The sequence below is a fragment of the Salvia hispanica genome, chromosome 3 (assembly GCF_023119035.1).
Source record: "Salvia hispanica cultivar TCC Black 2014 chromosome 3, UniMelb_Shisp_WGS_1.0, whole genome shotgun sequence".
NCBI lineage: Eukaryota > Viridiplantae > Streptophyta > Magnoliopsida > Lamiales > Lamiaceae > Salvia > Salvia hispanica.
In genome coordinates, this window is record NC_062967.1 from 14057731 (window position 1) to 14072711 (window position 14981).

A 14981-nucleotide genomic window follows, 5' to 3' on the forward strand; every position below is an offset into this window, starting at 1 on the left:
TATAATACGATAACAATTCATGCAACGGAGCAACACAACACAACACCTGTACAGTGTCCCATCTCTCAAAAGTAAAAATCGACACACAAGCAAACCCTAATAATTAAAATAGGAGTTAAAATAATTAATAAAAAAAAATAGTTAACTTGAATGACACACCTCATGATCAAGTGAAAATATGTTGAATTAAAGCTTTATTGTGAAAGACCATAAGAAATTATCTATACATCCGGCAAAAAAGATTATACTAGCAAAACAATTCATCTCTTCATTGCCTAAAAATGATGAAGAACAAAATTCTTATCATTATAAACCTAAATTAAGGAAATAAAAGTACAAAAAATGCTATAGTAATATATTTTGCTCCAATGTGAAGCAAAACATATAATTAATTCATGATCTAATGAAGAAAATACTCAAGTCGAGTTCGTTATCTCCGACACCATCGGGACTCAATATGTATAGTGTCTCGAAATCTTTGGACCCCACCACTCTATCAAATTGCCACCGCATGAACGACATCTCCCCGTCGCCGCCTTCTGCCTCCGTCCGCGGCGGTAGCACCCCTGCCCCCATCGACATCCCCTTTAGCAACTCCATCACATGTAAATCCTCCTCGGTTGCCTCCCTTCTCACGCCAGCACTGCATGGGATAATAGTCATTTAAATCACAAAATTTTATCAAATTCTGACTCCTGTAAAGTTTTGAAAAAGTAAAATGTTCATAATTTAATATTTTATTTTCAAATTGATCAGATTGACCAAAATTTGATCAAATTTCACGCTAAAGAAAAAAAGGTTCAAGACGATATACCCGTTGTTGACCCCATTAGCGTACATGGTCCACCGCGGCTCGTCGAGCAGATTGATCCTCTTCTCCTTCCCCCTCTTGTCGCACTCGAGCGCGATCCGCAGCATCCCGTGGCTCAGCTCCTTGTGCAGGGCCTGGGTCTGCATGGCCAGCTCGACCACGAGCATCGGCACCGTGCTCGGGTTGGCCTGCACGGCAAGGGTCACGTGCCCTTTCCGGTACCCGAAGAGCGTCCCCGTCACGTGGGCCCCGGCCCCGTGCTTGCCCACGTCGACGGAGAGGCGGGCGCCCGGGATCTTGACGACGGGAGTTATGATGGGGAGCGACCGGAAGACGTTGCGGACGGCGCGGATCACTTTGGGCTTGTGCATGTGTTTCTTCCGGGAGTGGGCGGCCTGGGCCAGGGTCACCGGCGGAGGTGGCGGAGGTGGTGGAGGATCCCCCATCAAATTCAATGAGAGGATCCGCCAATTAATGTGGTTTCAGAGGAATTTAGGTGTTCTGTTTCTTGAGAAAATTAGTAGAATGTGAATGGGGAGGAAGATTAAATATAAAATGTATCCTAATTATAGAATAATCAATATTAATAAAGTTGTAATGAATGTTATTGTTACACTTATTTTAGGATGCTTTTTATTCTGAACTTTGGAAAGAAAAATAATATTTTTGACCTCGGGTTGAAATAGATGAATAGATGAAGTGAAGCTAATATTCTAAAGAAAAGTGTGAAACATCTACTAGTATAGAAAGGCACGTATCAACGAGGAAAAGTGCGCAACTGTAAAAAAAGGGTCGGGTAATGGAGGTTAGGGTGGAGCAAAGAAACGAAGAACACCTCTTTGGCCAATACAACACAAGCGGGGAGTCGTGATACGATCCTATATCATAGGAAATCCCAATTATTTTAGTTGTCTATTCGATTCACCATATCTTTCTAATTTATATTTAGATATTTGTATCTTATTCAATAAGTTACAGTAGTAGTATTCTATTATTATAAATAGGAAAGATTATATCATTTTATCAATCAATTAATGAAATCTATATTATATTTTCGCCCGCTTGCTGTGCATTGTGAACCCTAATCAACTATTTGCCGTCGAGATCGAATCTCGCGCCCAGCTATATTTTCGGAGATCACCGCCGATCCAAGCACTTGGGCGCTAGATTAATCAACGGATTATGTTTCTTGTGCTCTCTTTTCTTGTTGAGGGAAGACGTCCTTAACAAGTTGCCAGTGGGTGAAAGCACGACGTCCTCATCGGAAGAATTGAACGACATGACAACGGAGGTTAGAGTGGCATACGAGACAACGTTGTGAGCTTTGTACGCCAAACGATATAGGCATTTTAATTGAATAATTAATTAGGTTTCAAATTATGGAATTTTCTGATTTAATCAATTAATTTTACATTTGAAAAATACAAATATTTTTTCACCGATTAAGCGAACTGCTCTGCTGCAAATCTTCTCTCAACTTTCTTCTTCACCTCACCGCTTCTGTGCCCTTCCCCTCTCTCTACCTTTATCTCTCCTATTTCTGTTTCCCCCTCAATCAAGTTGACTGTATGCCTAATTGCATAAAAAGATACCAGTATTGATTTGACAAGCAAGAAATGTCGGATTTGGGGGAAGAATTTATCATAGAAGGCTACAAAGTTGCGTGGCTGATTTGGATCCAACTTGTAGTCATGTTTCTTCTCATCATTCTCCTCTTCTTTGGCTTCAGCGCATTTACTTTTGAACCTTCCAGTTCCCCAACCGCTTCGCCGTCCACTGCCGCCGCCGCCGTACCGCCGCCTCATCTCAATAATCCCAGTTCATCCCGTAGGAGAGATAAGGTGGTTAATCGAATTCCTAATCTTCTTAAACTGCTGTTTATTCGGTTAAGATTATAGTCTTTAATTGAGAATTGGTTGAATTGAGAATTACTGCAGAGATGTTTTTTTCTTTGAGTTGGTTTGAATCTCTGGTTTGATTTAGGGCTTGGAATGAAATGAATGGCTGATCAAATTGCGATTCAGAATTAATTGGATAAGTGATTGAAACCCATAAGCAAATGAAACCTAAAATGTTGTCATTTTGCCTTAATTTGAATTTCCTTTAAGTTGATGATTGATGGCATTTACAGTAGTTGCTTTTGATTTAGCGATTGTTTAGTAAATTTCTTCCTCAGCATTTGTTTAGTTGGCAATATTATTCTAGGCTTAGTTAATCTCTTATCTTTACCTTAGAAATGCAGCTTCAATGTTTAGTATAATCGAATCAATGTATCGACATTTAGGAATTTATAAAGGTCTCATAAAATATGATATCCATTTGACTACTTGTACAAAGTTTCGGATGGAGGGCTGTGGCAAAAGTTATGGTTTCAGGGAGTGGAAACTGGAAAGATCATATCCCATCTTTGTGTTCCAAGTCCAAAAAATCCCATAGATTGAGAAGAAAAGTCGCGAGTTTATGTCTTCCGTGTTCTGATACTGACGTTAGGTGATCTTATACTTAATTTTAGGATTCGGTCGTAATGAGAAAGAATTTAAGTTTCTGTTACATAAACATTGCTGATGTGATCATGCCAGTATTTCTTGTTCTGCAGTTGGTGAAGCTGATGTATCTATGTAAGTGGAAAGTGTCGTAGATGCTTATTTTTCGAGAATAAGACGTTTGCCACCATAGTGAGATTGATGTAAAGTGAAAATCCACGGCCAATCGGCCATGGATCATCTTTTGTGAAGTAATTTTGTAAATTCATTTAGAGGTTGTCATGTGGAGGTCTTTCTTCTTGGCTTAGTCTGTTTGGATTTTATCATCCAGATTCATTGAAACTATATTTGAGTTTGCTTTAACTGTTTAACATAGATATTGTTGATTCGAAACCTGCAGAATTGGAATATTAGTGATTCCGAGACCTTCCCTCTTCGTCATGTCTTCATTTGAATGAGTTGAAAATAAGAACACTCTTCCCAAGTTCAATCCCAAAACCATAGATAATAGATAAACAACCTTATAAGGCATCAGTTCTGTTATATGTGTACGTTATGTTGCTGCTATATTGATAAGAAGATATAATATGAATCGATCTTATGATATTGTTTTGCTGTTGTGATAATTTTTTGGACCGTGGATGTGGCAGGCAGAAGTTCAGAGGACTACAAGGGATAGAGCAAGCATTGCAGAATTTACCAGAGAAGTCCAAAATGGGGAGGAGTCTTCTTCTAAGGATTCTTCGTTTCTCAGAATCTTCAGAAATCCTAACCACCCTTGCAACTATTTTGACGTAGCAAAACGAGCAGTTCTCAAGTGTTTAGGCTTGGACTCTAGCTCCGAGCCCTCCAGGAGGAGCGATCAGCATGATAAACAAGAGTAACGTATGCTTTATACTCTCTCTCTCTCTCTCTGGTTTCGCTTTTTTAAAACAAAGATACATGCACTGAAAAAACTAGCCTGGTTATCTATACGAAGAAAATAAAATCCTGTATTTGTCAATCAGCATAACGAATTGAGAGAGAAGGAGAGAGCTCATAACACATCAAAAATAATATTAAGAGCTGTAAATCGAATGTCCTTCACCATATGTTTGAATAACAAGGGTTGATTTTGGTGTTTTGCAGGCATGTACATTTTTGGTGATCATCCATAATGGTGATAAGATTAGGAGCAGCACATAGTTCAGTAGAGGCCCTCCCCACGAACTCGTGATTAGACAGTGTATATAGGCAGCCTCATTGTACTCAACTGCAACACAATATGGTAATGCTAAACTCCAATTCTTTTGCATATAATTGAGCAGCAAAAGTCTTCGGTTTTGTTTTGTTGTGCTTGTTGCTGTTCCTTTTGTAGCTATAGATAACTACTCTTTTCTTTTCTGAGTTTTCATCTTTAGCTTTCTTGATAACCGAATATGGTGGCTGAGGCAGTTAACATCACATGCTTGATCATATTTGGATGTTTACTTTTTGATTTTTTCTTTTTGGCCGATACTCTCAATTTTGCAAAAATAGTAAATTTACGATGGGCTGAAGGTTGTTGTCGTGTTCATGCTCTATGTATATATATATCGGGATGTTTCCGGTTCAAGAACCAATCAAAATCGTCGGTTTTGGTTCCAAAAAATTTGGAACCGTAACCGGCCTGGTGAAGGATAAGGAATGGTGATCCTGGTATTCATCGAATACCCGTCCGTTATAGTTCCAGAAATTCTAGAACTGAAACTGGTCTGGTAAAACCGATACTGGTTCAGCCTGTGACGGTTCAAAAATCGGAACTATCATTCCGGTTCCGAGCTGACCTGGTGATTCTGGTTTAACAATGCATCCCTAGATGTATGCATATTTGTTATCTTTTGCTTATTTATTTGGTTTTATACTTCTATAATAATTGGCGTCTAATTGACATAGAACTACATTTTATTTGTGTGCGTCAGATCATAGGTTTATATATTTGACTCTTAACATTATAAATTCCTAGTATTTTTTTTTATTTTGGATGAATTAGTTACATTGACAAGATTATAAGGATAGGCCACAAAAACACAACCACGTAATGACAAAAGATTTGTACTCTCTCCGTCCTATAAAAGATGTCACACTTTTCATTTTAGTTTGTCCTACAAAAGATATCACATTACCCTTTATGGAAAAAGTTGTCTCTCATATGGATATAAAAATTATATTTTCTCTCTCCATTTAACACACAAAATAAAACCTTCTAAAATCTCGTGCCGTCCCATAAGTGTGACATCTTTTGTGGAATAGAGTGTGACATTTTTTGTGAAACAGAGGGAGTATCTTTTAGCTATTGGGCCTTTTATGCATTGGAAAATCAAAATTTAGTTCCATAGTTAAAATATTTAGAGAAAATCTTTACTCGTGATCATCTTAATATATAGTAAGAAAATTATTTGTGCTCAATTCGTGATTAGTTCGATTAAATACTTTTCCAACCTAATTCTATATATTCCAATATACAATGTAATTATAAATTTATATAAACACTTTTTGAAACAAAAACGCGAATTCAATTTCAGTGCTCATTCTTCCCCAACTAAAAGAAATGTGCACTAGATTAAGTTAATTTAGTCACAAATTGTAAATGAATTTGCAAAATAGTGTAACTGGCCGGCACGTAGGCGCGTGCTTCACGGTCTAACTATGACGAATTGACGATGGTAGATCACCTAGCTCTGATTAATTTAACCATAAATATATGCTTAATTATTAGTGATGATGTTAAGTTATCAAAGTTTTTTCTCTAATTAATTATAACCGTAGGTATGATAAAAAAAATAGTCAAATGCGTAATCTAGATTCTAAAAACTCATTCACACTTCAAGAAATATCACAAAAATTATGAATTTTGATCAAATTCTGGTTTGTTTCGCAAATTTAAAAATTGACTATAAAAATCATGAATTTTTTAACATTTTTCTCAGTGTTTCCACAAAAAAATATTTGATTTTCTATTTTATAAAATGGTGTTAATTTGGTTATACATGTTCAAAATTGATGATTTGTTAAGTATGTTGATAAAAATAATAGGTGGTGTTATCATCGTTGAATATTTCGAATGTCGCACTAGATACAATACCACCAAAATTAAATTGAGAACAATATTAAAATCATTGGGAGATGTATTTCAAAGATATTAATATAGGTGTTGGATAAGTAAAGTAGTGGATTTTTGTAGATATTAAATGTGAATGATAATAAAATATAAATAGTTATGTCCTAAAATAAAAACATCATATTTTTTGGTGGACTAACGAATAATAACACCATGGTTTTAATGGACGGAGGATATCTTCACAAATTCGGACCTTAAAAGAAAGAGGATATCTTCTCAATAAACAATGGACTAATTCAAAAACATAACTACACACAAAACTGTCCAAATCAGTGTTTTCAACATGATAACACAAATATTTTCAACTTAGCGATAAATTGAAGATTCAATTTTCCTACCTACTTTTTCCACAACATTGAAATTGAGAATCCTTCATTTGACATGGAGACTCAAAAATGACCATAGGATTTTTGAATATCCATTAATCATGTAGTTAATTTCCAACAATTGAGTATATAAAATTTGGTACGACGACGTTTTGTCTTTGCACCTAGTTGTAACAACAATTGTTCATTGTTCAACGATAAATTGATAATTCAGTATATAATAGGACGAATCACTTTGAATTTCAAATTTACATGAGTGTCTAATTATCAATTCTAAATCTTTTTATCGATTCATTCTTTTCCAAGTAGGATCAAGTGAGCATATAATGTCTCGATGTGATTAATCACTTTCACTTGGATGTTTCTTCAATATCAGATCCTATGCATAACTATTCGTACTTATAATCAAGAAATAGTATCTATAAGTCCATTGACAACATTTCATACGTATATAGTATTTATTATAATTAACTCAAAGCAAATTTCATAGCGTATAGTATCATTTTTTTTCTCTTTTAAAATCATAGCATATATAAAACGATTTTTGGTACTATAACTTTTAATCATCAATATTAATTAGTATGAGGTGAGTAAAACCAACTTTTGTATTGCATCAAAAGTATTTTACTACGACTAGTATACAAAATTGTGACATTTGGCGAAAATCTATATGATTTCGAGCTACGGGCTAGAATTTTTCTTTCTTGTTGTAGTTGACTTTTAATTTAAGGTTGTATCTGACTAATTAATGAATTGTTAAATAGAAGCAATTATAGTTCAACTATAAAAATCCACCGTATGATAGGTTATTAAGGGCATGTTTGATAACCTAGTAATGCCCGGATATAGATATGTATTTGTATATTTTTAAATGTTTGGTACAAGGGCATTCATAATGGGACGCCCTAAGTGACGCCCTATGCACCGCCATGTCAGCATCTTATCCTCCTCCTATTCCACCTACAGTGGGGCGGACTATAGCCCGCCCTAAGCGACGCCCTACGCATTTTTCTATTATTTGAATATTTATATACTTCAAAATTTGGAAAACTAAAACTTCATTTCATTAAAATTCAAACATTACAATACGAAAAAAAAAACTACAATTTCTCAACGGCGGCGGTTGCGGTTCCAAACTTCTTCAATCATGTCGGTCATGAGCTGAGTATGGTCTTGTTGGTTGCGCATTGAGGCCTGTCGCTCTAGAACCGCACCGAAGCCAGTCGGTAATCCTCGAGTGACCGGCGAGGTCGCCGTGCTGGAGCTAGATTCGGCTTCATCATCCACCCAATTGGTGACATGGCCACGTTCTTGTTCGACTATCATGTTATGCATGATGATGCACGCATACATGACGTCGGCGATGACTTCCTTGTACCAGAAACGCGCCGGACCTTTCACGATTGCCCACCGCGATTGGAGCACCCCAAAAGCCCGCTCCACATCCTTCCGCGCGGACTCCTGCTTTGCCGCAAACAAGACTCTCCTCTCACCAATTGGGCGGCTGATCGTCTTCAAAAAAACAGGCCACCTAGGGTATATGCCATCGGCCAAGTAGTACCCCATATGATGTGTGCGGCCGTTGGCAGTGAACTGAATGGCCGGACCGCGACCCACGCACTGATCGGAGAATAGGGTGGACGAGTTGAGGGCGTTGATGTCGTTGTTCGACCCGGCTACACCAAAGTAGGCATGCCGAGATCCAGAGGCGGTGGTCAGCAACGGCTTCTAGGATCATCGTCGGGTGGGACGCCCTTGTAGCCACTAGTAAATTGGCCTCTCCGAGGAGCCGTCGGCAGCTCTTCCACCAGTTCATACAGTCGATGCTCCCTAGCATCCCGGGGAAGCCGTGCACCGTCTCGTGCATCCGCATCAGGCTCTAGCAATCGTCAGCAGTCGGACGTCGCAAATATGTGTCACCAAAAGCCTCCACAACTAACTTACAAAAATTCTTCAGACATTCGCGGCCAATTGTATCCCCGACGTGAAGGTACTCGTCGAACATATCCGCTGTTGTGCCGTAGGCCAACTGGCGGATCGCAACCGTGCACTTCTGCAACGGCTTAAGTCCGGGTCTGCCGATCCCGTCTTCCCGATACTGGAAGTACTCATCACGGGCCTCCAACGTGTGTACAATGCGGAGAAAAAGATCTCGGCTCATTCTAAAACGGCGGTGAAAAACATTCGGGCCCCACCTTGGATTCTCGGCAAAATAATCTGCGAACAGACGTTCGTGCGCTACGTCGTGCTCGCGGGGGACAAACGTCCGCCGTCGTATCGGGCGAGGGACCCGCGCCTCCGCCGCCGCCGCCTCCGCCTGCTCCCGCTGCATTTGTTCCAAGCATTCCGCCTTGGCTTCATTAACGGCATCGAACAAGGCTCGAGTCAAGGCCCATCTGCAGCCATCCGATGTACTCAAATCGTAGTCGTCGGGATTCATTTTTGAGTCGATGAGAGAGAATAATTGAAGAGAAATTGAAGAGATGTGAAATTGGAGTGTGTGAAATGGTAGTGAATAGTAGAGTTTAAATAAGAATTTTTTTTTGAAAAAATTCAAAAAAAAATAGAAACGCGTGCCCATCGTCCGCGTCGTCCACAGTGGCGGACGATGGGTATCCTCCACGCATCGTCCGCGGACGATCTATCGGGCGCGGACGATGGTTAACCCATCGTCCGCGATGCTGCAGTGGTGGACGATGGGACGGACGATGTCCGTCGCATCGTCCGCCCCATTGCGGATGCCCTAATAGTTACACTACCTTACAAGCTTGTGTTTTTCTCTATCGTCCATCTAGGCTCGGCAGATTTAGCATCTGAGCCAATATGTATCTCTCAAAATTCGTGGGATAGCAATTCTACCTTTATTCATATACCCATAATTTTTTTTTTATCTCTTTCGTACCCTTTACTTCCAACGTCCATTCAATCCTTTATCTCTTTCAATCTCACAAATATACTTTCTTCCAATGCTTTTCAAGCTAATCACTACAAAAATTTCATCCGGTGAATGTTTAACAATTGTCAGATCTTTCTCTATTTCTCACTTATCTTCTTTTTCGTGATGAAATTATTTCTATCCATTCGCTGCTGCCCTATTATGTCTCTAATTCACTACCTAAGTAAATTACCTTCTATATATACATAGTATTAATACACGCATGTGAAGTAACACTAAATGTATTTTCCTTTGTATAAATACAAATTTCATGTTTTGTCACCCTAATTATATCACTACGCTCATCAAATGACACTACAAAAGAAAACTATGTTTACCAAGCACTGAAACACCTAATCATCCCTCCGACTACTTGTCTGTGTGCTTGGAAAGGTGCTAGGAAATTTCCGAAATTTCTGAGCACGTAGTGGTGTTCGGAATTTCGTGCTAGCTAAATAGTGTTTTTTTTTAATGTGATGGCCGTTAATTAATTGATTTAATTAATTTTTCGATGCTTTGACAAAACATATGAAAATCAAACTAATCAACATACATGTTAATTGAATTCTTCACTTAGTACATAATGGAGTAGTAATTTATAGAACAAGTAATTCATCTCAAAGTTAATCTCTCACCACTCAACACCACCAGTCCACCACCCTCCGCCCTAGCTCTCCCACCACCAAATTCAACCAACACACCGCCACCACTCCCAAGACCTTGCAAAAAACTAGGGTTTGAAGCGATCTTCTCAGCATCAAAATCAACTTCACAAGGAGTCAAAACAGAAGCAGAAGAACGAAAGACTCTTTCGTTCTTCTCGCTCTTCTCCCTCGTCTCCCCATCGCTCTCTCTATAACTACTAAGATAGTCCTTAAGAGGCACAACATAGTCGTCGAATCCAAGGGTAGTCATGGCCCACAGCAGATCATCGCCGTTGACAGTCTTCCGCTTCTCCCTCTGGCACTTATCCGAGGCCTCCCCCGTCACGAAGCTGATGAACTCCGACACGCATTCCTGCACGGTCTCCTTGGCTTCCTTGGAGATCTTGGCGTTTGCGGGGAGGGTTTTCTTCATGATCCGGCTCACGTTCGCGATCGGAAGGAGCCTCTCTTGGTCTCTGATGCACCCGTCTTGTGATGGTGATGATAAGGAGCTGTTTGGGATTCTTGCTCCTCTCATTTGGAATTTTTGGGATTTTGAGTTTTTTGCAGTGTTTGAGGGTTTTTAATAGTGGAGAGACGGTTTTGATGGTGACACAAATTGGAAATGTAATTTGTTGATAAGTTGAATTTTTATATTTTAAAATTTGGTTATAGTGGTATTCTCTATTTAGAGATTGAGTAATGCATATAGGTTGTGTTAGGAGGACATTGTATTGAACTCTCTCTGTCCACGAAAGTTTGTCTCATTTTTCTATTTTCATCCGTCCTATAAAATTTGTCGTATTTCATATTTTACCATTTTTGATAGTGGACCTCATATTCTACTAACTCATTCCTACTCACATTTTATTATAAAACTAATATATAAAAGTAGGACTCACATTCCACTAACTTTTTCAACTCACTTTTCATTACATTTCTTAAAATCTGTGTCCGGTCAAAGTGAGACGAATTATCTGGGACAGAGAGAGTACTAACTAACAATACTAAATCTCGATCATTAGATGAGAAGATAGATAACTAGGATCGAAAAATGGCACACTTAATTCAGTGTAGCACATATCTGTTTATTTACGACATTTGAGAAAAATGAAGAAATATTTTTATTAATTCTTTATAATTATTTTCGAAAATGAATTGGCGTAACCGACAATTTTAAATTTCAACGTAACAATAAACCTTCACAACAATATATAATAGACCAAATGAATTATGATAATATGGAGCTTTTTGAACCAAGTGTTTCTTAAAATTATGATAATATAGAGCTTTTTGAACTATTCATTTTTTTTATCATAGTTTTTTTTTTAGTTACTACTATTAAACTTTTCACATGTCGAATGTATATATAATTTTTACATCCACATCTTATTAGATAAATATATGAACATAATTGAAATTTAGACATATATCTATAATTGACTTCCTTTTCTTTCTTTATTTATTTTCAGCCGGACGCATGGATAATTGAATATTCACTGCAACAAATATGTATTATAAGGACGCTAAATTAGAGACGAAATCAGTTGCGTCGTAAAGTTTTAAAAGAGAGTTTAAATTTGAGGCGCAACAAAATTGCATCCCAAAATTAGGGACGTATAATATAATTGCGTCTCTAATCATTTTAGTTAAGGACGCAATAGATACGTCTCTAAATACAAAGGCAATAATAAACAAACACAATCGCATCTCTAATCTCAGATTAACAATCCACTCGATTCTCCTATTTTCTGCACCGGATCCCCTGTCGCGTAGAACGTCCCCTCTCATGGAGGCTCCCCTGCCGCCGCTCTCACCGGAGAATCTCCGTCTTTCTCAGAAGCAATCCACTCGAATTCCTCTTTGCTTGCCTTCGCCGAGAAATTGCTAGAAATTTCATGAAATTTTGTTTTGTTGGAATGATTTTCCGGTACTACTGTGACCTATCTATTTTCCATCTTCAATAATTCTCCATAAATTGTACTAGAATCTAATATCGCAGAAATTGGGAAAAATCAAGTCTGCAAAGCGATGCAGAGATCTCGGATTTCTCGAGCTTCGCCGTGCCGAATGAGGTTGAAGATGGCATGGTTCGTACCCTTCCATACTGTATATTTTAGAGCATATTCTGATTTTTTTCATATTAGATGCTGATTTAAGGAAGTTAGTTGATGGAGATGCTAAACATCATGATAATTTGTGATATAATTATTAATTGAATCATGCTTTAAAAATGAATTACTTAAATTGACTTCGAAGGACTTAGATTACAATGCGTAGTGCTAAACTTGCTGCTGAAAAGAGTTTTGTAGAACTGATGTTAGCTGGAAAAATTAGTATTTAGCATTTTTGGAGAGGATTGTTAGGGTTTTGGAAATCTTGAAGCTATGAGCAATGGCTCCTGCTCAGTTTGAGGTTGTGTTGAAGGAAAAAATAGGATAAATCTGATTCAGATTTGGGGTTATACATAGTTCAGTTTTCATTTTCGTTGTTAATTTTTTGATGAGCTTGTTAATTGCTAAAATCCATCTATGATGAGCTTGATCTAGTGGAAAAAGAAGAAAAACACTACATACTATTGGTAATGAGCAAGCTTTGTTGATGTCATTTGAGTTGAATGCTCTACGTGGAAAGTCGATAATGCTGGCGCTGGAAAATGATTTCTTGTTCAAAAATCTATATCCATTAATAAAGTAAGTATCAAATTGTCATTAGATTTCTATGGAAAGTACAAGGTTTTCTGTACATGAATTTAGACACCTTGATCCCTCCATTTTTGTGTACCTCTAAACATGATCAACTTTTTCCATTACTTAGGAGCATGCAGTATGAAACTTTGCATTATGCACTTGAATTATTTTTAGAATGAGACTTCCTTTATATTGTAGGTCACGTGCGATGCGTACACGCCAACAAGTCGTCCAATCCCTACAAATAACAGTTACAATGCAACACAGATTTTCAGCAACCCTGAAGCTGTTGCTGAAGAACCATGGTAACATATCAGCAGTTCAGTTCTATTCTGGTGCAGAATACATTTTCTCATAGCATGCTTAATCTGATGTTCTTTTTGATAGGTATGGTAATGAGCAAGAGAACACACTATTGCATAAGAATGTTAAGTGGCCTCTTGGATGGCAATCTAGTGGTTATCACCTCAACCTCAGGTGATTGTCACTCAAATAGTTTTTGCTGGTTGACCTCTTGCCAGAAAACAAGTGTTTTGATTTGAGAGTAGGTATGACTCTATCTGCTTCTCCTCTACGAGAGTCTTTGTTCTGGTTTTTGCTGCACTTTAGCAATCTTCATAGCCTTCTTTTTATGAGGAGAATCTTTGAAGCCCTCTCCAGGGACAACTTAACCTGATGGTTTTGACATCGACCTTGATGGATCAAGTCCAAGAGATGATAGCTGTCTCCCATTCTGTCAGATGTAAACTTTTTATCTTTATCGAATTTTCTAGGAATAGTTGGTCGGCTCTCAGCGTGCTCGTCTTAATTCTATGTTGTTGGTCGGCTCCAGTCCTTGGATTTTTAGTCTTCTACATTTCCTTTACTGACTCTGTTTTTCGCAGCACAAGGAATTCTCTGATCAGATCGCTGATCAGAGTTTCGACTGTCGACTTAAAACTTTCTTTGACATGTAATTACTCATTTAACCATGGATTTATTTTTAATCCTCAATTCCAATCACATATTTACATTTTAAATGAATTCTTGAATGCAGGGTTGATAAAGATGCAGATGGAAGAATTACTGAAGATAAAGTCAGAGAGGTACTCTTTTAGTTTTCTCTTAGATTCCTTGATGGTAATAATTTGTCTACTTGAATATGACAGATTCTGTTCATTTTTCAACTACTGCTTCAACAAAGGTTTTAGCCAACTAATAGAAGTTATACAAGTCGTGTTATATGAGCTACGTAGTTTCTGCTATTTGAGTAATAGTAATATTACTAAATTGTAAATGGCTGTTGGATAAGTTGTTGTGCAGCATTGTGGCTTCATGGAGATAGAGTTTCAGCAAACAATCATGTCTTACATTCAAGTCAGGTGATAAATAAATCTATAAATAATGATTGATGTCATGTAACTTAGTAGGAGTTGTTTTGATGTTTGTATATTTAATTATCAGATCATTGAGCTTTAGCAAATCTATCTATGTGATAAATTAATGTTTAAATAATGATTGACTTAATATAGTAACTAAGTAGGAGTTGTTTTGATATATGGATATCTGATTTTCAGATCTATGCACAAGCTTTGCTCAATGATAATTGGAAGTATTGAAGAGAGAAGGTAGAGGTCTTATCAATCGAAGAAGCTGCTTAATGTAATCTCGATTTACTGTTTCTGAAGCAGTAATTTATTGTCGGGGAGAGGAGTGTTTTACTTAATTAAATATTGTATCCATGAATGTTTTATTAATTGTTGATCAATAAATCTATAAATTACAAAATTTGATTTGAGGCTTTTTTTTTAGAAATGGATTAATATTAGCGACGGATTTGGCCGTCAGTAATAAATTTGAGGGTTAGTAACAAGCTTTTTAGAACAGCGCCAATCCGTCATAAATCTGTCACTAATATTATTTACTGACGGATATATGGATTTTACTGATGGAAATTTCCGCCACTAATTTCCG

The 14981-nt window shown here is 37.6% G+C and overlaps 5 protein-coding genes across 18 annotated transcripts; 2 read left to right on the forward strand and 3 right to left on the reverse strand.

The window, feature by feature from the left end:
• Positions 1-186: 186 nt before the first annotated feature.
• LOC125217113 (protein MIZU-KUSSEI 1-like) lies at positions 187-1308 on the reverse strand. The gene is made up of 2 exons (XM_048118939.1): positions 815-1308; positions 187-643 (listed from the first exon to the last, which is right to left on the reverse strand). Exons 1-2 carry the CDS (start codon positions 1255-1257, stop codon positions 394-396), a joined length of 693 nt encoding a protein of 230 aa, XP_047974896.1. The 5' UTR covers positions 1258-1308; the 3' UTR covers positions 187-393.
• Positions 1309-2257: 949 nt separating this feature from the next.
• Positions 2258-4677, forward strand: LOC125212502. Its single transcript, XM_048112697.1, has 3 exons — positions 2258-2652; positions 3945-4179; positions 4423-4677. The coding sequence occupies exons 1-2, from the start codon at positions 2428-2430 to the stop codon at positions 4176-4178; spliced, it is 459 nt and encodes a 152-aa protein (XP_047968654.1). The 5' UTR covers positions 2258-2427; the 3' UTR covers position 4179; positions 4423-4677.
• A 3192-nt stretch (positions 4678-7869) lies between these two features.
• LOC125209341 lies at positions 7870-9199 on the reverse strand. The gene is made up of 2 exons (XM_048108943.1): positions 8704-9199; positions 7870-8435 (listed from the first exon to the last, which is right to left on the reverse strand). The coding sequence occupies exons 1-2, from the start codon at positions 9197-9199 to the stop codon at positions 7870-7872; spliced, it is 1062 nt and encodes a 353-aa protein (XP_047964900.1).
• Positions 9200-10306: 1107 nt separating this feature from the next.
• Positions 10307-10853, reverse strand: LOC125209343 (nuclear transcription factor Y subunit B-3-like). Its single transcript, XM_048108944.1, has one exon. The coding sequence runs from the start codon at positions 10769-10771 to the stop codon at positions 10307-10309; it is 465 nt and encodes a 154-aa protein (XP_047964901.1). The 5' UTR covers positions 10772-10853.
• Positions 10854-11982: 1129 nt separating this feature from the next.
• LOC125211405 lies at positions 11983-14805 on the forward strand. Of its 14 annotated transcripts, none has more exons than XR_007174515.1 (8): positions 11988-12428; positions 13227-13333; positions 13416-13576; positions 13679-13770; positions 13913-13980; positions 14065-14113; positions 14320-14389; positions 14585-14805. XR_007174515.1 is itself a non-coding variant. In XM_048111175.1 (6 exons), exons 3-6 carry the CDS (start codon positions 13704-13706, stop codon positions 14624-14626), a joined length of 438 nt encoding a protein of 145 aa, XP_047967132.1. In that variant the 5' UTR covers positions 11990-12428; positions 13227-13333; positions 13416-13703; the 3' UTR covers positions 14627-14805. The 14 variants fall into 14 exon arrangements, 1 of the variants encoding a protein (XP_047967132.1); XR_007174517.1 differs by having other exon boundaries at positions 13689-13770; XR_007174509.1 differs by having other exon boundaries at positions 11985-12268; positions 12326-12428; positions 13416-13980.
• Positions 14806-14981: the final 176 nt, after the last annotated feature.